The 24,086-nt window shown below is 39.8% G+C and overlaps 1 protein-coding gene across 1 annotated transcript in view; it reads left to right on the forward strand.

The window, feature by feature from the left end:
• The window catches only part of CAMKMT (calmodulin-lysine N-methyltransferase), a 341,515-nt gene that overhangs the window by 16,106 nt on the left and 301,323 nt on the right, over nucleotides 1–24,086 (forward strand). Inside the window, exon 3 of the mRNA XM_077813858.1 lies at nucleotides 12,392–12,456. Coding sequence (XP_077669984.1) covers nucleotides 12,392–12,456 — 65 coding nt within the window. The remainder of the gene's footprint in view (nucleotides 1–12,391; nucleotides 12,457–24,086) is intronic.

Raw genomic sequence — 24,086 nt, forward strand, 5'->3', positions numbered from 1 at the left:
TGGCTAGCCAATGGAAAAGCCATGGCACTTCCAAGCACAGACTTATCAGGGTTATCGAGATGAAATTGCTACCATATCATGGGATTCTGCACAAAGCAAATTATACACATCATGACAGTGGAAATTGTAAGTATAACCCACAGTGTCTGTCTGGGTAGTGAAGTACAAGAACATAGCCCAAGTCATCCTATTCTGTCCAGGCACGATCAGCTGTAGTAGAATTATCCCCTGCCATGTGCCACTGCTTTGCATTTCCCCTCCCCCATCTCCCACCACAGTTCATTTTCTTTTCATAGCAAAAAATCGTTCCTAAAAGCTTTAAATGGCTACGTTTCAAAGGCTGGGTTCCTGTTACACACTGTGTCTCAAATACTTGTACTGCTCTGGTTGAATTCTTAATTGAATGTGGTGTCTGACAGTTTTCCTTTCAGTGTTACTTTTAAATAAATTATTGTATTGTAATAAAAATGGCATGAAAGTAGTAAGCCACTTTTCAGGCATGTAACTTTTAAAAAGAATTATCCTCTGCATTGAAATTACTGATGTTTATTCTCAGTGTAAAGATGTGTGTGTGATGTCAGTGTGTGTGGGGTTTTGGGTGGGTTTAGTTTCTTTTTCTTTCTTTCTTCTTTTTCTTTTCGATAAAATTCTGTTTGTCTGCATTGTTACTACTTCAGGGCCCATTCCTGTGGACCCACTGTTCCTGTCTGTCTTTGTGTTTTTGTACTGGACTCCATCCGTTTTAGTAACTGAGTGCCTCCCAGATTAATAGTTTGTCATAGTGATGTCCTTCATGAAATATTCAGCTCTTCTTCCTTTTCTGGCTACAGGAAAGAACACTTAGGGTAGGATTTTTGGGGTGGGAGTGATGTGGGATGTGGCAGTAAGGTAAGTGGAGTTGCTAATATTCTGGTTGTGGTGGAAAAGCTCTGTCAAAGGGGAAGCCCTTGCAGCATGACCTAAATGTGGCCAGACTCTGGTTTAGTCTAATCTGTGCTAGAGGTTAGTTCTGCAGCTGGATTCCTTCAGATGAGTGCCGCATCTCGGACTTTCCCACATTTCATCGTGGGCTTTGTGATCTGGATTGTCCTAGTAGAGTGTAACTGTCTTGGCATTTTTATAACTGAAGATGCTGTCTCTAGTGTATCTGGGAACTCGTTTGTTATGGCTTTGAAGATTGGAATTAAGGCATTGAGTTGGCAGCAGATTAGACTGGGAGTCAGTGGAGGGACCAGAACATAGGGCGGTGTGTTTATGGAAGCCTAGTCCATGGTGAAGGTGGGCAGGGGTACTCTGCACAAACTGAAGTCTTTCCAGTTAATTCCACTTTCAGTTTCAAATACAGTGAGTTACAGTGATCTAGTTTGTGGGTAACAAATACATGCAGCACTGTGGCTTGATACTCATCAGGGAGGGAAGGGGTCGGGTGAAGTTTTCTAGCAGGCTAGATACGAAAGAAGAATTTTTTTTCATCATAGAGGCTATTTGGCTTTTAATTTGGGAGTTGAACAGGACTTCAGGGCTGTGTACTTCTTTGAAGCCACTGTCTCCCAGTCTCATCTCTTGCAGCTATTATAGGGACTGGAGTGAGCAGACAAGTAAAGTAGTTCTTTCAACTAAAGTAGAAAACTTTTTCTGTTCTTAGTTGTGTCTTTGTCAAGCTACTAGTTTTTAGCAGCTTTTCTTTTTGAGTATTCAACTTCAGTAGCTTTACTGGAAGATTTTTTTTTATATAGTGTAAATAATAATTTTTGCTGGTTTTACTACTATATGTTTTGTAAAATAAGTGCACTGTTTAATGCCATGTTTCCAAATTGACGTATTCTTATGGAAAGGGAAATTTATTCTTAAATTTTAATTTTACATTGAATAGTTCTGGAGATGAGACATTATAGGTTCTGAATATGTTACTTTTCCCATATGCCATGATATCTATCTTTCAAACAGGAGAATTATTTTTATTAGTAAATTTAATGATATTGACTTTTTCACTTTTACAGTCTGTGTTTACTGTTAAATTTCTGGCTGGTTTTAAGCAAGTAGAAAAAAAAGAGTTACTATTCTGGCAGAATTATTTCCATTGATCAGTAATTTGCTCTAAATATTAAAATGCAAAACTAGAAAGAATAATCTCAACTATTCACAGCAAAGGTTGCATCTCTGCAAAGAATGTTAAGTGCCATTTGTAAAAGATAATCTCTCTCTCTCTCCTAAATGTGAACTTGTAGAAAATAGTATGAAAAGAAATTATCAGAGGATTCTGGACCTTCTGTCCAGAATTGAGGGGCTTGATAGTTGTCCCTTTTCAAAGGATTTGTTGAAAAGTGCCTTAGGAATGGGTTCTGGAATTCCTGTTGAAAGGTTTTGAATTCCTACTGAAAGTTTTAGGGATGTAGATATAATGGGAAATGGTTTAAATCTGAAGCATATGATATGAGTAAATTACAAAGGATGACTTCCTCCCTTCCCGCTACTGCTCAGTGAGGGGCAATATGTCGCTTAAGTAGTAAAGGGATCCTTGTACAGGCCAACCTTGCAGAAGTAAATTTAATCCAAAGCAAAGCAGATTTTAAAAAATGATTTGGCAAAGGTACCTAACTCAGGTATCCTTCAGCCAGCAGAGACTGCTCCATTGTGCTCTAAGATTTATGTACTTGAAAAAAGAGTACATGGACAAAGAAGCTGTTGTTTCATTTCTTTACCATACTAAGTTGTGGTTCAAATTGAAGAGAAGAGGTTTTTTTCTGATTTACAAAGAAGCCAAACGTTTGTTTGATATGGAGTTTTGAGATGATAATCCTGCTGAGATTTATCAGTCCTCTTTGTCAGTTGATCCTGATATTTAGCAAGTTATAGCTAATCCTTTGCTAGTTAAACTACACATAGAAGTAATTCTTTACCCTTCCTGCTCTTCCTTTCTGTTACTTCCAGAACTCTAGCTTCATCATGGTCCATGTCAATTGTTAGCTTTTTCTCTGGATTCCTATGTGGAAATATTATTTGGCAGTAGATTTACTTAGCCTTCTTGTTGCTTTATGTTTAGTATATCTGTAAAATAATCATTATATTTTCTTCTCCACTGATTAAACCGAGGACTTATGTTTGTGGAAAATGGGGAAACTTTTTGTTATACAGTTACAGAGTACTGCTAATCTTTTTCTGGTCCTTCTGAATGCCTTTTGTCTTCATGCTTTTGTTTGTTGACTTGTTAAAATGCATTTTAAAAAAAGGTTTGGCAGTTGAGTTTTCTATGTGTTGTGGAGGAAAGGTGCTTTTCACTCTTTAATTTTTCAGATACTTTTCCTCCCTTTTCTAAAATAGTTTAATTTTAAGTATCTGAAGTTCTGTCATGTCCATAGTTGACAATTAGGAATGTTTTTTGTTAAGACAAAGGGAAATATATTGAAAAATATTGTTTACTCCACTTCTTTCTGTGATTTAAGTGCACACCAAGTGCTGTACTCAAGACATACCATGTGTGTTGTAAATCTGAATATTGTACCCTGAAGGCTTGTCTACATGTGGATGTTAAATCAGTTTGTTCATTGTAAGTACACTGAATTAACTATATTGAACTGAAGTGTGTGTGTCCTCACCACTTTGCTATGCTGTCTTGAGGAACTTCTCTTGTTAATCATTATGTCCCACATAGCTCTTTGCTTCTTCAGTGTAACCATGCAGCATTCTCGGCAGATATCCCATGGTGCAATTTTCTGCTGCCTGGTTCCATGTATTCTGGAATTTTTCACAAGGTACATGTTGGGGTGCCTGCTGGAACTGGAAAAATGGAACTTTGTTGAGTTTTATAACAACTCAGCTTATTCATTCTTAAATCCTCTTGGATAAATATCATCTGATCCTGGTGTTTTATGTCTTTTTAACTAATTAACTTTGTTTCAGCACTACCTCTTTTGAAACTTCATTCTCTGACAGTACTTCATCTTTATTACATGAAAAGACTAGATCTGAGGGAAGTATCTCCCCAAAATTCTCTGTGAAGACTGATGAAAAGAAATCCTATAACTTCTTTGCAGTGTCCTTATTCTCATTAGTTCCTCCATTAACTCTCTTGTAATCCAGTTGATCTACTGCTTTCTGCTTCTGATGTGCTTAAAGAATTTATTTTCACGTACGTGGCTATTTGTTCTTCAAGTTCCCTCTTTAATTTTCCTAATTTTTATCATGCAAGAATAAGTTTTGTAAATGCTGAAATCTGTGGATTTCTCCCATCTCTTTCAAGTGGTTCAAAATATTATGTATGTTCCCAAGCTTCCTGTATCGGTTTGGAAGCCTGTATTTACTGCATTACTGAAAGAATAGAAAGGCTCTTTTTGACAGAAAGAAATGTCATTTTCCTTCTCTTCTCTATCTCCATGGAGCATGTTTGTATAGAACATGAATTACATCCCTACCTATTCTCTGCTAATTACTGCTATGTCTTCTCTGCAGGATGAGGTATTAGATACTTGTAGTTGGATCCAAGATTCATTTTTCTTTCAGAAGTTACCCCATCTTAAGAGTGCAAGAATCTCTTGTTTATGGAAGAGTAAGTTAACTATATTGTAAGGGGAAAGGTGGAATTGTATGTGTTCCTCATTCATTAACACACATGTTCAGAGAAAGATGATAGCTGAGCTGTCTTCCATTCTTTGTTTACGACTCCTGTTGTTGCCGTGACTACTGAATTAATAGGCTGGCATTCTTGACTCTGTACTTGCCTAAAGAGTAGAATAGGCAAGAAGTCAAGACTGACCTTGTCTTAGATTGTGATTCATCAGTGCAACCAATCCTCTGCTTCAAGAATTGACTCAGAAAAGAAATAAGAATAAAAATCAAGTAACAAAACCCCAGTCAAACAAACAAAAAAATCTCCAAGATTCCTTGATTCTTTTTTGTTCCCTTTTTCTTTCACCCATTTAATGCTGAGGGCTGATTTTGGTCAGGGGCATGACCTTTGGATCTCTTGCACGCAATCTCCAGTATGCAAATCTCCAGTATATCGCAGATGACTGTTAATGCCATACATTTTGTTTGTGTGCTGTGGTGTACAGGAATTCACTGTTTTGATGAATTCTCCTCAGGATGTTTAATGGAGTTGTAGTTGTGATTTTGTTGAGATCATGTTAATGTATAGTGTCTCCTGATTTGACTTTCTGAAGGGTTTAGATTTTTTTGAATCATTCACATATATTTGGTTCCACTGGATGAAAAATTAAGTTTTCCTGAATCTGCTGACTGCACCCAACTCTCAAACCTAAAAACGTACATTTAGGAAATGAAGATGGGGAAGCATAGGAGGGTGTGCGTGTGTGTGTGTGTGTGTGTGTGAGAGAGAGAGATGGATTGAAACTGCCCAGGGAATTAAGGATGGGGTTCAATCAGAAGAGCAGAGCCAGGATACCAACTTCAGCAGGTGAAAAAGGTAGTGCATGTGGGAACCAAGGAAGAGACTGGGGGCTGCTATAATTCCAAAATCAGTTTATGCAGATATATTTGTTCTCACCACCTTTAGTTACAGTTTGCCACACTCGGTATGTAGTGTTTGAAATTGTGACTCTCACTTTCTGTTCCTTTGATGGTAAGAAATATGGACATCTTTAAAAACTTGTTTGTGCTTATTAGGCATGTGACACCAATTTGTAATGGTTAAAAGGGTGTGCTTCTACTTTCCCATGTTTTGAAAAAGGTGTATTGTATTGAAACACTTAATCAGCATGTCACTTGGCTCTATGACTGGTCCACAGAGAATAAGAGCCTAGTGCTGCTGCCAGCTAATGGAATTACTCTTCAATGCAAGCAGTAAGGGTCTGTATTTTTGGTGCTGAAGGTCCCTGGTTGTATCTCTGCAGATATTCTGTGCAGGTAGATGGGTACAGTATTTTAAAATAATCTTGGAGGCAATCAAATTATTCTAAACAAATTCTGACAATTTTTTTGTGAATCTAGATTGAAAGCTGTAGCATTTAAATTAATACAATAAACATTTTAGGCACGATTTATTACTGAATTTATATGCAGGTTCTTTTTATGGCTCTTAATGATTTGTTAAACTGTATTCTATAATTTAAGCATATGACATTCTTATCTTGATCGGTAAAATTTAATCTGTTATTCTTGTTTTATGCTGGTGTAACTTCATTTATTTTAATCAAGTTAAACCAGTGTAAAAGCAAAACTTATTAGTCAGTTGGGCCCCATTTGCTTTGTTCTAATAACACAAATGAATAAATGCATTAAGTTAAGAGTACATATTGTTATGAATTACACCTGGTAGAACATGCACACAACTGCTGCGAATTACACCTGGTAGGTCACGCACACAACTGCTGCGAATTACACCTGGTAGGTCACGCACAGTTCGAATCTAGGCTGAGGCACATAAACAAAGAGCACAACTGCCGAGTTCCCAAAAATCACCAAGTTTATTATGCTCGAGCGTGGTGCCCCCCTGCTAGCCAGGAGGGGACCCCGAATACAGATTATACAAAGGTTATATACTTTTTAGCAAAGCATGTTGCCCTCGGGCATCGGAAACCTTAGCCAATAAACAAACCCTTTTCTTATCTACCACCTATCCCTGCTTGGTGCATTCCTCATGCTAAACTAGTATGTTAATTACACAGCAGGGTCCTAAAGCCATGCATCAGTAACTTTTATTATCAGGATGGGAGGCCTCACATCAAAGGCCAGGAGATAGGGAGTTTGGGGACTGCCAAAGAACAGATACTGGGAGTCAAGGCAGGCTGGAGACAAGGAGGAGGATTTTCACAGGAATGCAGTATCTAAGGAACACTCCTCCTGGTGCATGATGTGCTTGCTTTTAGACAATCGTGGGCCCCAAACCAAAATGGAGTCACATGTGCTAACTTTTCCTTAACAGTCCTCCCTTTTTTTTTTTACGTCAGTAAGCTATATCGGGGCTGAGTAACCGCGCTGCAGGGTTAGCAACTGCCGACAGCACATACTGCAGCATTGTAGGCATACAAAAAATAACTCAAAAACAATAACAGTCAAAAAAAGTAAATACAAAATACGCCGTCCCCAAGTCCCCACATCCGGTAGCCATGAGGTGACCTCCTGGAATCCGGTGCTGGTATTGTCGAGGCTGACGTGGTGGAATAGGGCTGCCTGTTGCTTGAGGATGTGGATGTCAGTTTCCACCCTATGGCTGATTTACAAATACACAACAGCTTGAGTTGACCAGAGTACAAACCCCGCCCTGGTTTGCAAGAAGATAATCCAGGGCTAAATGGTTTTGCAATGTAGTTTGGGATAGCTGAGTGACTTCACTTTGAAGGGCAGATAGAGCATCTGCAGTAGCATTTGCCATTAGTTCCAAAGCAGCTGAAATGTTAACTATAGCTTTTTCCAGCTCGCTTACTCCCAACCATGGCAGAAACCAACGCACAAAGGAGTGAAAGCCTCTGGGCCGTTGAGAAAAGGGGTTTAAAGGAATACTTCGTCGGTCCCTCCATACTAGATTGCGGATTTCTCCCCGGGTCAGGTTCTGGTGTACTGTCATGGCGGGTACTATAGCCCCTAAGGTACATGTACCACACCATCCTGCTGGGAGAACCTTATAGGCTGTGTGATTGCATAACCAATACCAGCCAGACCCTTGGGGACTGGCCACGGGGTCCTGGAGTAGGTGGAGGGGCCTTCCGCACCAGAGCTGATTTGGGTGGTGTCCTTACACCCCACAAAATTTTCTACAAAAACTGTATTTTCTGTGCCCTTACGTCGTGACACACATAAAGCGTAATTACCCTGGGCCACCATATCAATAGACCATCTTTGGATCGTAACATTCCAGTTAAATGTAGTGTTTGCCCATAGCTTAGTTTGGAGTGTTTGATTAAGGGGATTAGGTACACCTACCAACGGGATCCCCTGACCCAAATATGTGGGCGTATGAATACAAATCCAACACCGTGTTCGATTTATACCCTGTTTTATGGCATGGGTTAAATTTAAAAAGCTATCACCCTCCCATCCTTGTACTGGACTTGGGAATAGGGAGAGGAACCCCCCCAGGCAAACCATACCAATGTCGGCATCCTCCTTTATACCATACAAAAAACAACACCACCAATGTAAGTCCGATACACAGGAACACAAGAAGTCCTGGTGGGCTATAAAGGTCCCAATAGCTGGAAAGCTTAGTCCATGGGTTGGTCGTGGTTTTCATGCGTGAAGTGGCTCGTCCAATGGCTTGTCAGGGTCAGGCGGGGGTCCCAGCGCCAACTTAACATAGCTATGATGGATCCAGAAACCTTTACCTGAAAAGGAGTGGTGGCAGATGGTGGGAGTAATGTTCGTGGCTGTAAGGCGTTTTTGGTATTCATACTTGCCTACAAGCACAGATTCCAGCCTCTGGAATAAACCCACCCCACCACTTCACTTCACATTCCCAAGAATACATCCCGCAACTTCCTCCCTGCCAATGTACAATGCTCCGTCTTTGTCACCAAGGCCAATTCTCAGTGTCTTTTGCAGTCAGGAATCCTTGGATCTTGGTGGTTTCAGCAGAGCAGGTGTTCCTTCTTCTCTCTTGGAACAGTCATGGTTTTGCATTATACAGGGGAGAGGTTACTAGCACGTCACCCTGTAGTGCTTTGGTTTCTTTAGCAAATACTGAACGCAGGTTAGCTCTGTCAGTGGACAAGGGAGAGGTTACTAGCACTTCACCTTGTCCTTTTTCCTACTGTCCAAAAGGAGGAAAGAAAAAAAAACCCAGAAGGAGGGACAGGCTAATCAGTAGTCGAAGTGAAGTCATCTCGAGGTGGAGGGGTCTTTTTGCAGTAAGAAACATGGGTCCAGGCAGTCAGTCCTTGGCACTTCACAACGGTGTTGGTAGTTAGCAGGACTTAATAAGGGCCTTTCCAGCATGGGGCCAGAGTAGTCTTTTGTTGATGGACCTTTATGTAGACCCAGTCACCTGGTTTTAACAAATGGCAGGTTTGCTCAGGATTCTTGAAGCAGGACTTCTTTTAGCTGTAAATACAGAGACCTAACACATTTCATTAATGTCTGGCAGTGTGTTGCAGATCTCACAGCTGCTTGGGCACATTCAAGCCCCCCTCTTTTTTCGCTGTTAGCCAAATCCTAGCTGTGAGTAGTGTCCTTGGGCAGGTCAGTGTCTTATCTTTGGACCGAGCCTGCCAGCTACAGCATTGAATTAGCTTTTTTCCGTTTTCTTTCTTCTCCCCTTTTTGGCTGTTATTAACCTGCAAAGGAAACTTTCACTTTTTACTCATACACCTTTGTTTAAAAAGGAACACATATACATTGCCCATTATACAGCACTTTAGTCTTATTGTTTAATGTATGCCACATACACCCTTTTAGGAAAATGACTTTATTACAGAGCTTTGGAGCAACAAGCCAGGACAAGCACACCCACTTTTGAGGAGTCCACTTGGTACAACCTCTGGTGTCCAATAGCTTTCCTCCCTCCCCAGCCCTCTGGCTAGAAATTTGAGGTAGCCAGAAGGATCCCATGTATAATATGGGGAGTGGGTTAACCTTTCATGTCCTTGCTTCCAAAGACTGTTGGTGTGCAAATTTTAACAACAATTTTTTTTAATTAAAAGATCTGGCCAATGAAAAAAAAATTTTTTTTTACTTAAGTAAATGTATTAAACTTCAGTATATCACATTTTTCTGATATTATCCAAACACTTTGTATTCCAAGTTGAATAAAACAAGTATCTGCATTTTGATTTAACCCTTCTATTTAGTTTTAAACTAAACTGTCCTATGAAAAAATTAAACACAGCAATTCTGGCCACAAGACAAACACCACAAGACAGGACATAGAACACAGAACAGAATTCCTATTGTGCCAGTAAATTCATGAGATGTTGAATTGCTTTTCAGCTGGCATCAGTTTTCTCTGATTTTCTGAAAGACAAAAAAACCCACAGATCTACCCCTTTTGGGCAGTCAGTCATTGCTTAAAATATCTCCTTTTTATACAAATACCCTTGTTAATTGCAGGCAAAACAGAGGAATTACCCATATTTTCTTGTATTTGTTTTATAGGCAGCCCAGGTTTCAGTGGCCTCTACCTTATCAGTTAGGTAATTTACATTAAAACAAATGCTTTCCGGCTTGCTTTTGGATCCACAGCTTAAAGATTCTTACTTTAAAAAGGGCACAATAAACTTTACCAGACTTTTGATTGCCTTTTACTTTTAACTCCTGCTGTCAAACACACAGCGACCTGAAAAGGAAGACACCACCTATTGTAGTCCCTTGGAGCCTAATAAGATATTAATTAAGTAGCACTGTATAATTGCATTTCTTTGGAAAAGGGTCCATTTTTTCCAAAACGGCTGCAAAGAAACCAAGAATTCTTTTTCTTTCCAGTATTTCACAAAGTTCAACTGCTTAATTCTTTCCAGCAACTACAGAGTTAACTTCTTACTTTTCTTTATTAAATCACTTGCTTATTTCCCAAAACGACACTCAATTAACTTAGATTTTACCATTCCAAGTATTATTCCGGGATTTACGTTTTCCATTCCTGTAATTATTTACTCTTCTTTTTTCACTATGATCTTCAAGTTTCCAACCTGTTTTCCAATCTCTCTATCTGTTGCCTGCCCACTTGGGCCCGATCCTATTTTTCTCTCTGAACTGTCCCTTCCATGAGCACCAGCTTTGTTTCACTACCAAATTAACAAGGAGGGTGGGCTTCTTAACTAGCCCCCAGCCCTCCTGGTCTCTTTTCTTAAATATTCTCACTTACAAGGGCTACCTGAGTCCTCCCCCCATGAGGCTTGTCACCTGGACAGAAAGCATGGCTAATTGTCAAGCAAGGAAGTGACGGGCATAAGTCAGAAAGCCGAGGGAAAGCCGGAGGAGGGGCAGAAGCAGGCATAGCACAGAGCGGGGCTGGAGACGCCCGAGATGAATAAGAAAAGGAGGAGGAAAGAGGACGTCCTTTCGCACGTGCATAAGCCCAGTTGTCCCATACATACCAATAATCCATCTGGGCTGGAGCTTTGTTCTCCAGCCTTTTCCTAAGTGCTGTTAACTTTTTCCCAGCAAAGGAACCATCCGGTGGCCATTTTAAAGGTGTTTGAGTTGCTAGTGCTGGCCATTTAACCTCGCACAAGATTACAGCTTTTTTTTTTATTTACCTAACCCATGGGTACCAGAAATATTCCCCCAATTCTTGAGAATTTCAGCCAAAGGGGTCCCCTTACTTACACTTTGCCCAGAACCCATAATGGGCTACCAAAAGGACACCAAATGTGCCACCCTATCGCCTAAGTGACGGCTCACACACCCCCTCCTCGGAGTTCTCAAAGGTGAACTCACCCTGTGCCGGCTGGAGCTGTCCGAGAGGAGGAGTGTAGTCTCGCTTGTTGGGGCGAGCCTAGAGTTCCTTTGTGGTCGCCAAAACTGTTACGAATTACACGTGGTAGGACACGCACACAACTGCTGAGAATTACACCTGGTAGGACACGCACACAAATGCGACGAATTACACCTGGTAGGTCACACACAGTTCGAATCTAGGCTGAGGCACATAAACAAAGTCCACAACTGCCGAGTTCCCAAAACACACCAAGTTTATTACGCTCGAGCGTGATGCCCCCTGCTAGCCAGGAGGGGACCCCGAATACAGATTATACAAAGGTTATATACTTTTAGCAAAGCATGTTGCCCTCGGGCATCGGAAACCTTAGCCAATAAACGAACCCTTTTCTTATCTACCACCTATCCCTGCTTGGTGCATTCCTCATGCTAAACTAGTATGTTAATTACACAGCATGGTCCTAAAGCCATGCATCAGTAACTTTTATTATCAGGATGGGAGGCCTCACATCAAAGGCCAGGAGATAGGGAGTTTGGGGACTGCCAAAGAACAGATACTGGGAGTCAAGGCAGGCTGGAGACAAGGAGGAGGATTTTCACAGGAATGCAGTATTTAAGGAACACTCCTCCTGGTGCATGATGTGCTTGCTTTTAGACAGTGGTGGGCCCCAAACCAAAATGGAGTCACATGTGCTAACTTTTCCTTAACAATATAAATATTAAACATAATTAAAAATCTTGTTTAAGAATTGGGTTTGTTTTTCTCATAATACTTATACTGTATGCAATCTAATTAAGCAAAATTTGCTTGTTTTTAAGAATACTTCAATGTTGAGAATACAATCTTCTAAAACAATCTCCCAGATTTTAATTCTCACACTTCATTTTCAGAACACTTCTCATTATCTTCCCCCTAGTGGCTAAAATAATATGTGTTCATGGCATAGTAATGAAAGGTGTAGTGAAAAGATTTGTGAGATATGAACATGTATGGCAAATTCACTGTCTTAGGAGAAGAATATTTTTACTTGTTGGTAAAATGAAAATATCTGTTGTCTTCTAGATGTAACAATGGACTTTTAAATATCGAAGATGTTCTTACAAGTTTTGACAACACAGGGAATGTCTGTAAGTTATTAATTTATTCTATAAGTACGGTGTTGTATAGGTGGAAGCCTGATTTTTGTTAATATAAAGCATTACCAAATGACTGTTCTATGACAATCTGTCTTATCTGGGAAACACTGATATTATGGTGATGGTGGCATATAAAACCTTATGGTTGATAAATGCATGTTTATGCCATTTTACATATAAAAATTGTAAAAATGGGCAGGTCTGATCAATGCAAACTTCTGATTTTTGTTTTTCCCTCTTGGCTACAAATTTTGTTTTGGGGCTAAGACATATCTATTGTGCAACAAGTGTTGTGGACATGTTGCTGTACACAGCCAACGCTTTAGAAAGAATGAAAACCTCTTGCCCACTAGTTAGCCATAGAAGCAGGTAACTTGCAGCATTTGTATTTCAAGATGTAAAACCATTTGTCCTCCATTTCTTTGAGGAGACACTTTGTAGTATCAGAGAGGGAAGAACTAGAGTAGATTTTCAAGGACCTTATGTTAACCTTCTCTGACTGTGGTGCAGTAACTAATGGTTGGCATTAATGCTGTCAAAACAGACTGTAGATTTTTGACTGAGTACCAATTTACAAATCTTAAATAAATGTACATAATATTCTACTTACTGATAACTTTTAAAACAATGGTATTGAGAAGACCTGTAATATGTTGGAAACAAAAATTTCAAATGGGGAGGGAAAGGAGTAGAAATATTTCTACATGTTTTGAAAGCATCACCATAGTAAAAGTTGTGGGCTATCTCTTGAATAGATAGTCTGTATGTACTATGTGCTTGATCCTTCAGTATCTCATTCTCTATTCCAGGTTTGTTTTTTTTTTTGTTGCTTTTTCAATTGAAAGGCTTAAAGAATAAAGTTGGGGGTCTTTAAGGATCACAAAGTCAAGAGACAAGTTCATTTTTTCCTCTCCTCCTCCAAACTATGACATGACACTATTCTTCTCAAATATGGCTGTTTCACCTCAAAAATCCTGTCTGTTTCTCCAGTTATATTTCAGTGAATACTGACCATTCAGGAGCAGAAAAATATCAATATATTAAAGTAATATTTTTGACTTCAAAGGAAAATAAATCTGAAGTATGGATAGCTGTTTGAGACTAACATTCTGGGCCATCCATTCTTTACTTGGTAGCCTTCTTTTTTTAACACTGCAGACTTTTTCTGCACAGGCCAAAAAATACTTATAAAATGTGTTTTTGAAGTACTGCCAAGTAGGTGAAGTAGTTCACAGATTTCAGAAGAGAAATGAGATCAGAAGGATTTACAAGTAGCCAAGGGAATAATATCAAGGCCAAGGGAAAAAATCCAAATTTTTTAATAAAGGCTTATATCCGGGACAATGTGAGTCACCAGTAGCTGGATAATTAAGACAAGTGAAAGGATTGGGAGGATATATGGATTTATGAGCACGCCTTGGGATTTTTGGGAAAAAACATTTAGTGATACTGAAAATTCTTGTTTAAATGACAGATCACATTTTCTAAAAGATGACATTATTATAGATTCATAGATTATACGTTATCATAGATTAATAGATTATATGGGCCCAGCAGGGACCATTGTTATTACCTAGTCTGACCTGCTTTATACCACAGGCCATAGGACTTCCTGAATTACTTCCTGTTTGAACTAGAGAATATCTTTTAGAAAAACATCCAGTCTTGATTTTAGAAGTTTCCAGTGGTGGAGAGTCCACCACATCCCTAAGTAAGTTGTTCAAATGGTCAGTTACCGTCACTGTTAAAAATTTGCACCTTATTTCTAGTCTGAATTTGACTACTTTTAACTTACAGCTACTGGGTCTTGTTATACCTTTGTCTGCTAGAGAAAAGCGACTTCTATCAAATTTTTGTTCCCCATGTGGATACTTGTAAACTGTGATGAAGCCAAGCCATAAACTTCTCTTTGATAAGCTAAATAGATTTCCTCGAGTTTTACACTTATAAGGCATGTTTTTTAATCCTTTAATCATTCTTGTGGCTTTACTCTGAACCGTTTCCAATTTATCAACATCCTTCTTGAATTGTGGATGCCAGAACTGGACACAGTATTCCAGTAGCAGTTGCACCAGTGCCAAATACAGAAGTATTATAACTGCGCTACTCCTACTGTTTATACATCCAAGGCTCTCATTAGCCTTTTTGGCCACAAAATCACATTGGGAGCTCACGTTTAGCTGATTATCCTCCATGTCCAACAAATCTTTTTCAGAGTCACTGCTTCCAAGAATAGATTCCCCCATTTTGTACACGTGGCCTGCATTCTGTGTTCCTGGATATGTGACTTCACACTTGGCAGTATTGAAACACCTGTTGTTTGCTTGCACCTAGCTTACCAAAGCAATCCAGATCACTCTGTATCAGTGACCTGACCTCTGCATTATTCTCTGTGTAATCTGTAAACTTTATCAGTGGTGATTTTATGTTTTCTTACAGATCACTGATAAAAATATGAAATAGTGTTACGATTATCAACCAAACTTGTAATTTCATTTTAAAAAAAAAATCAAGTTAGGTTGATCATATCTATTTTCCATAATCCATCTTTGTTGGCATTGCTTATATTATCCTCCTTTAATTCTTTATTAATCCTGTAACAGCTGTTCCATTATTTTGCCTAAGATCAATGTCAGGCTGAAAGGCCTTTCACTACTTAGTTCATCCCATTTACCCTTTTAAAATATCCTTATTCTGTGGGCAGTTAGTCCTTCTGCATTTATTGTCTTTAACATTATTTTACAATAAAATGACTACTGTGACTTTTGTGCAGCAGTTTCTAAATTATGTTTAAGGAAATAGTTATTATTAGAGCATTTGCCTAAAAATTCTGAGGTTAGATTATTCATTATTTTCTACATGTCTCCTTCTTGGATTTTTCTAGTGTTATGTTTGACCTTGTCAACCAGTGTCTGTTTTTAAAGAACTCCACAGCCTCTCCTAAGTGACAGTCCTAAGGTATCCCCTAGCATTTTACAATATTAAATTACTTCTGTTAAGCAACTAACTGTAATGCAACTGGTCAGTGACAGAGTGACCCTAGGCATCCCGCAGAGCCATTCCTAGGGTACAGCGAATTGAGGTGACCGCTCTGGGCCCTGTGCTTTGAGGGGCCCTGCTGGCTGGCACGCATGGGCGGCGCGTGAACCACTGGCTGGGGGAGGCTACCCCCAACCCTGTACCTTCCACCTGAGGGAGAGCGTGCAGCACCGCCACCGTGGCCTCCACGGCCCTGGGAAGGCAGACAGAGTGGCCCCAGCCCCCTGGAGCCCAGCGGCACTGCCAAAGCAGGGCCTTGGGGGCGAGGAGGGTAGGCACGCCTTGCTGTTTGGGAAGGCACTGCCTTCAATACCTGGCACAATTGGTCACGGAAATGACGGATTCGTCACTTCCACCCCGGGCCCCGCAGCTCCCTAGAGACGGCTCTGGCATCCCGTATTCATACCCCGCACACTATTGCAATGATATTTGTTCAAAATATACCTTGTGAGGTAAAAAACTAATAACACACTGGTTTTTAATATTAACACATGCATTTTACAATTATGTTATATGTAAAATTATGGATTCTTTCTGTGTGATATTAGAACAGAGGTTCTCAAACTGTGGTCTGCAAGCTCCATTCAGGTGGTCCCTGAATAGTTCCCTCTAAGATGTGCACCTGGGTGGCCGCACATGAGAGAATGAAGGGCCACCCACCTAATTAGTGGAGCCACGCAGGCGTGGCTCTACTAATTAGGTGCCTGGACCTTGGAGAAGATGTACATGTAAGGTGAGGTGGTGGCCTTGGGTGGAATAGGGGGTGTGGGGAAGGGGCAGTGGGGTGAGAAGAGGGTGTGGGAGGAATTTGGGACATACAGGGCTGTGGCGGCCAGAGAAAGAGGCGACTTTCCCAAGCTCCAGGGCTGCAGCTGCCTGGGAGAGATGGCCCTCCTTCCCAGCCCCAGCACAGGGGCTGCTGTGGTGGGGGAGAGAGGGAGAGACCCCCCTCCTTTTCAGCCCCAACTCGGCGGCTTCCGTGGCGGGGGAAAGAGGGCACATCCATCGCATTAGAAAGGTAAGACTATTGATATTAAAATATGAGTTGTATGCTTTTATTTGTAGAACAAAAAAAGTTTATTAAGATTTTTTTTTTTATGTAGCGCTTTTATCCAAAGCACTTTACAATAGTTAACTAATGGTACAAACACCATTTGGAAAGCTCATTACATGGTCCTCCGAGACCCTCAGCAATTTTCAAGTGGTCTGCGAAAAAAAACATTTGAGAACCACGATATTAGAACCACCATGTTTAATTCCAGACAGCCAAGCCTAGGTAAATGTGATAAACAGGTCTGTCCTAGACAAAGGAATGTGGGCTTACCTCAGTTTACATATTAGCAGTAAACAAAGCCATTGAGCTAAACCTGTGGGCTTATTATGATCCTGAACTCAAGAAACAGAAAATTTACATGGCTCCTGCACCCCACAGAGACACAGGAGGCTGAATCCCCAGGAGGCCTTCCAAGACAAAAACAATTCCTTTGGGGATATGAGGAACAGAGAGACACTCAGTCTTTATCCTTCCCCTTAGAGACAAAGGAACCAAACAATTTGATCTCTCTGGTGGATCCTGAGCAGGCTGGTCAGTAAAAGCTGAAAAGGAGAGTGAAGGTGAGAGAAACAATCTTGAACAAAGACTATATCTAGCTAGATTAAGTCTTTTAGATCCGTGTTTTCATTTTTATTTTCTTGTACCCATTTCTATCTTTATTGCTTCTACTTGGTATCACTTAACCTATGTTTTTTGTTAATAAACTAGTTTTATTTTTACTATAAACTAATTGAGTGTTGTGTCTGAAGGGAAGGGTGTGTTTACCCCAGTTAAGTTAATAAGCTGTAACGGACTGACTTTTTTAAAAGGAGCAGCAAACTTAATATCTTCTGTGACTGCAGAGTGGTAGGGGCTTTGCAATGCAGAGAAACATGTCTGAGGAGCTTGGGGGCTAAAGTTCACTGATGGTTACCTGCTAGGTGAGGTTTGGGCTGGGAGAGCCTTGAGGAATTTTCCAGTGAGAAAGACAGATTGGTGTAGCAGGGAGCTGACAGTCTAATTTCTAGTAAAGCTCACTCTTGCTAAGGCAGAGATGTAACACTGTGGCTCACAGCTCCAGCTATCTCCAGCAGTGTGAAAGCAATGAGGAGTCCTTGTGGCACCTTAGAGACTAATAAATTTATTTGGGCTTAAGCTTTCATGGGCTAGAACCCACTTCATAGCCCTTAACCCACTTATAGCCCACAAAGGCTTATACATTTGTTAGTCTCTGAGGTGCCACAAGGACTCCTCGTGGTTTTTGCTGATACAGACTAACATGGCTACCCCTCTGAAACCTGTCTCCAGCAGTGTGTTACAGACAGATACAGCAATGGTCCCATATACAGTAATACCCTTTCCAGCTCAACAGGTCTCCCAGGTATGGACTTTAGTACTCATTAGGGACACACTAAGTACATATAGGTTGTTCACAGCAGACTCTGCTCTTTGCATAGATCTGTACATTGCTGTAGGGTTTTTGCCTGATTAGTAGATAAACATACAAAATGTTTGCATTTTTGTTTTGCCTACCATATACCTCTGCTATATATAGGACCAATGTTTTGGCTACAAGAGAGTTTTTATACATTAAATATATGCTTTTATTAAATATTGATATATAAAATGCTTTATAAAAATAAAATAATTTTAAGTATTTGCACATCAAATGTTCTCTAAACCATAACATCATTTTGGTATCCAATAAGTATGATTTAATATCTTATTTCTTAGCTTTTTCCAGTAAAATTCCCAGCTACCTTTATTAACACAAGCATCTTTAAAAGACCATTTCTTGTTAGTCTTTTGTGTTTTTGTTTAGTACCTGTTTCACTGTACTTTACTCTTTTTGCCCATAGTTCTTTAAATAGTCCAGTGACATCACTGTACATCACCAAGAGTAGAATGGTAGAGCAGATGGAAGTACATATTACCTGTTGTTACAACTCCCAGTAGACATTAACTCATTCTAAGGTGAGCCACTAGCTGGCAGCATTATATAAAATATGAATAAACTGCTGTTTAAGAATAAATGTGACTGCTTCCAAAAGTATTACCTGATAACAGGTAGGATTCTATGAAAAATGGAATTAAAAAGAACCTTGAATAGTTCTTCCATAGAGCCCATAGAAGTAGCTACAGTAAGCTATGTACATGAGTCTTCTGGCATTAACTTTGGAAACTGCTCCTTTAACGTCTTGCTCAGACTGCACCCTTGTACCTGATTTCTGTCTTTTTCTAAAAAAAATTTCAAAGTATGTATTTTCCATTAAAGGATTACTGCTAGAAGGTGGAAAAATCACAACTGGAAATCCAGTATTATTTATTATTGTTATTTTATAATTATTTATTTATTATTTTTAAAGAATGTGTAGGAGTAGTCTGGGGCGGAGGAATGATCAGTTCATTCTCCATGGACAACAGTGTGGTGTCTGCTAAGAAGGTCATACAGCCCCAGGCTTTATTAACTTTATCATAGGATGCTTCTTTAAAGGAAGTTCTGCGAGCTGTGGCCAACAGGTGAAGCCCTAGCAGCGTGGTCCAGTGCAGCTGTGCTGATATCGTGGGGTGGTATCAGCATGCTCTGGAGGGCAGACACCTTGCTCATTCCATAAAGAGACAATCCCCCATATCAGTAGAATAACCCGGGGGGAAAAGTCTGCAAGGAGGTTCTTTTGAGTGTTTCCTCTCTTTGGCCTCCTCCAATAGAAGCAGGCAATCTGGCCCCACAATTGTTATATGATTATATCTTATAGTAGACATCCTTAGATTATTTATTTATTTATTTATTTATTAAAAATAAACCTAATCAAGTGAAGTGACTAAAAGATTAAATTATCAAAAGATTATAAATCTCCCTCATTACTTGCTGCAAGCCTAAACAAATTGCAATGTGTGGGAAGCTGTGACACAAAATTGTTAAGCATTGTGGAGTTTGCAAGTAATATCCACTTGACACCACCATATGCTTTTCACCCAAACAGCATACTCTGGAGTGTTGTCGTGATGTGAAGATGCACATCTACCACAGGAATAAGTTTGCTTAGAAAAATACATTTTTCTCTTGTAAACTTTACAGAAGATTATTTAATTGTGCAAACATTCCTTTGATTTGAAATCACTGTAAGTTCAAGTTTTTGTTTTCTTGTTAGTTGACTTTTGTGTGATTCCATATGAGTGTAAAATTATATGTTGTAGAACTGAAAAAGCAGCAGAGGGTGCTGCAGTTACAGAACTACCCAGGCATATACTCCAAAGTAGCTGCTGCAGTAAGCACATACAGTTACTGTGAAGACTTAAACTTTCAATGTTTAATAGATAAGTTATAGATTTTTTTTTTAGTTCTAGTGACTAATTCTGTCTTAACTATACTGTAAAACTTCACTGACAGAATATGACTTACTAGAGTCAAACAATACCATATTGTCGTCTTTACAGCTCCATAAGAATTCTGTCTGAGGCATACCTATTAGTGGATTCTAACAATGATGGGTTACTTTCTGATTTTCACTAGTAGTTTGTATGATAAATTGCCATTTTTATTATAATATTTCTTTTTTTGAGCATTAGCCACTTATAGTCTCTGCTAGGGTGCAGAGGACAATTACACTGATTTGGTAATATGCAAGAACTGATATGGAGAGATTTCCTTGTTGACTTGCTTCTCTGTGAAAAAGAGAAAATAATAATCTTATTTCTCCAAGTTTAGTTAAAAAGGTGTTGGACTTATCTGCTTTTCTAGTTATTGTTTTGTACAATAACATCTTGTAACATATTCATTACATGAGTATGCAAATGCAAAACTCTCAGTTCCCAAACTGTTGTACAGTTGAATGTAGTAATGCACTCAGATAAATGAAGGTAAGGGAATAGTTAAGCTAACATAAATTCCACCCAGGGTAAAATTACATGTTTATTTGTAGAGTTCAAAGGCCAATGTATTTTCTTGATACGTATTTTTTAAAACCTCTTTTGGTTGTTCGCTAAAAATGTCATAGATTGAAACCTCAACACAGATTTCCGAAAGCATGATGAGTAGATATTTTTCTTGTTACTGCACTCATTTTTTACATTCTATTAATCATAAACAATAGCAAAGACTCTCATTATCTATTGAAATGTTTTTACTCTAGTGAATTTTGATTAAGATGCTAGAAATTCAAAGCATAAGCATAAGAAATAAATGTTTTAGTCTCTAAGGTGCCACAAGTCCTCCTTTTCTTTTTGTGGATACAGACTAACACGGCTGCTATTCTAAAAACATCAATGTCATCTTTTAGAACATAGATATTGTTTTTACAAATTTGATTTCCTCTCCTTCCAAAATGAACTATTTTTGAGTTTTGGAAAATAAGCATGAGCTATGTTAACTTTTCTTTCTTTTCTGCTTACTTATGTACAGTAACATCTTGGAAAATGTTAATTACAAAACAGTATCTGCTTTTTCTAGTTGTTGAACACTGTTTTTATATTGAATTTTGAGAAATAATTTGATGTATGTATTTTCTCTCTCCTGTTTTCCATAATTTTTTTCAATCAATATTTTTTCAAATTATATTCATTTTGTACATTATGATTTTTCATTCTAAATCAATTACTATTAACATAACTTCTACGCCCCAATCTTTTCATATTTTTAGAAATGTGCTGTTGTGGAAGAAAACACAATGGCTAAATTACAGAAAAGAATCACATTTTCTTACACTCTCCTTTTCCCCTCAAATAACTGGAAATAGAGGTTTTGTTTTTTTTCCCGGCAGTGGAATGTGAGGTTCTCTTCAGAGGCCTACTAGTTTCTTCAGAGGTCTCACTGGGTAGCTCAAAGATATCTGAGCTCCGCTATGGAGAGCTTGTGGCAGCTACTGATTCATCACGCCTGGAAGGAGATGCCATCAAGCTATCTAGGGAAAAGGGTAGGATGACATCTTTTATCAGCAGGAGAGGTTGCATGCTGCTCCTGCATTTCGTGTAACATGTCATTCAGTTAGCTGCCGCAAGGGAGTGAGACACATTCTGCAAGTGCTGATGCAGAAACTCCTCCTTCTCCTCTATTTTTGGGGACATTTGTTTTCTGTGATGGAAGAAGTATTCTCCTCTTGATGCTCCCTGCCCCCATCATTCATCACTAGATGTCCCCCCTAAAATTGCCATTTAGCTTCTTCCTGCGGCTACTCTCGTCTCACATAATTGACATGTAGAATTATTCTTGGTCATGTCAGAACTGCATACCTCTCTGAGAGAGAAATGGGTACAACTTCCAAGCTTTTAAGTGAGCAAATGCAAGATGTGTGACACCTACCACAGTGTGTGAGAGAGAGAAATGATCTATTGTGTACTTCCTGAAGTTGCCCCTTGGAAAGTTACAAATTATCAACTTCCAAGTACAGTGTGTAACTTCCTAAAAATGTATTTTAAAATATAGGCACCTAAAAATTCTGTTTTACTGTGTCTTTTGTACCAGGGCTGCTTCTGGGTCCCGCGCTTCCTTCTAGCAGTGGGTCAGGATAGCAGCTCATCTCTCAGAATTCCTGCCCCCACTCTGTTTACAGTGGGTGGGGAAATTCTGTCTCCAAACGGCCCAGGTGTCCTAATTAACCTGGAGTAACCCCTGCTCAGTTACCACGGGAAGAAGGAGCTGCTTATCCTAAGGCTAATACCTTCCTTCCTACACTCTCCTGTATCCGTCTGGCCTGACCCTGTCATGCTCTGTAGGGGGAAGCCGTAGTAGTGAAAACACTCCGTAGCAGCCCCAGGAAGGAAAAGGTATCCATAGTATAGATACGGTCAGAAGACATAGAATTTGTCTGAGACTTCAAAATTGTATCAAAATAGGTCACATTTTTACCTCTTTTAGTCCACTGCTTCACTTAATATTTTGCACTTCTGTAATGTTTACTATCCAAGGATCTCAAAGTTCTTTACAAATATTAAAGAATTAAGATGCACTACGTTAGGGAAACTATCTCTATCTTACCGATGGAAGCACAGAAATCAGCCTAAGACTGCAGAGGAAGATTTGTGTTAAAAGTGAGAATAAAATCTAGTCCTCCTTCCTGGTGCTGCATACTGTCTACAAGTTGATACTTCCCTATTTACTGAAAAGGGGACATAACACTGGCCTTCCAGCAATCTTTCTGTTCCCTGCTCTCTAAGTCCTGTTGTTCTTCTCACTTACAGGCTTCTGATGAACCATGACCCTAACCCCATAGTTCAAAAAATCTGCTTCTCACCAAAATCAGATAATAATTAAAACTATATAATACAATTCATACTAACATTGTTGGACTCCTTGATTTTTCTGAGGCTATGTCTACACTACTGTGGTAAGTTGATGTATGCTACGCAACTCAAGCTACGTGAATAACATAGCTGGAGTCAATATACCTTAGGTCGAGTTACTGTGGGGTCTACACCGTGGGGGATCGATGGGAGAAAATCTCCCGTCTACTTACCTTACTCTTCTCGTCAGGGGTAGAGTACAGGGGTTGACTGGAGAGCAGTCTGCAGTCGATTTGGCTAGTCTTTACTAGACCTGCTAAATCAACCGCCGGTGGATCGATCTCAGAGCGTAGATCCCGGCTGTAGTGTAGACCTGCCCTGAGATGTAACAATGGGTTTTGCAAATCTTTTATCAGATTCTAATCAAAGTCATCCAGACCCAACAGACATTCAGAGGTAGTCCCAGAAGTGACTTTAAGCCACTGTAGACTGTTCTAAATGTTTTCCAGCATATAGCTTGCAGGAGTTATTTTGGAAAAGAAAATTAGCAGTGGTATTCTGAGGCTCCTCCCACAAACCAAGATCTACCCCCAGAAGGCCAGATAAGTAAATCATCTAGAAGTTCAAAATGTGATCATGCATGCTCTGCTGGTCATCTTTGGGCTTGGCTCCTACTTGGTGCATCTCAGATTCCTTGCTGAGGTCTCTTGGGCTCCTTGAGCTTGGTTTCCCCTTTGCTCGGCTCAGAAGACCCCTGAGCTCTGCTCCTTCCCCCTGTCTTGTTGGCTTCAGAGGTCAGTTTTGATGGTACTGGAAGGAATAATCTGATATTCTTACAATCACCACCCATTTAGGATTAGAGAAGAGCCAAGAGAATGCATAAAGGGTTGAAAAACATGCCTTATAGTGAAAGACTCAAGCAGCTCAATCTGTTTGGCTTATCAGAGAGAAGGTTAAGAGGTGACTTACGTTGGGAACCTACGTGGGGAAACAAAATTTAATAATAGAGTTGTCACAGGGTAACACTGGCCCTTTAAGGGGGAAGAGACCTGTGCACCTGTGACTAGTAAGCACTCCTCAACTCCACACCCTTCAATTTGTCTTAAAAGCAGGCAGCTGGGCCCTGGTAGTGAGAGAAGGGCCCTAGGGTGAGTCAAAGCTGCCTGGGACTCAGAAAAAGGGCAGGTGAGAGCTGCCTGAGAAGTCCCTGAAGGAAGATAGGAAAGGAATAAGTGAGAGCCAAGGGTGGCGAGTTATATAGGCCTGTGGTGCCCAGGGTCCAGGAATATTCTGTGGTGCCCAGGGTCCAGGAATCACCAACGTTCGGAGC

This window comes from Eretmochelys imbricata, chromosome 3 (assembly GCF_965152235.1).
Source record: "Eretmochelys imbricata isolate rEreImb1 chromosome 3, rEreImb1.hap1, whole genome shotgun sequence".
NCBI classification, from domain to species: domain Eukaryota; kingdom Metazoa; phylum Chordata; order Testudines; family Cheloniidae; genus Eretmochelys; species Eretmochelys imbricata.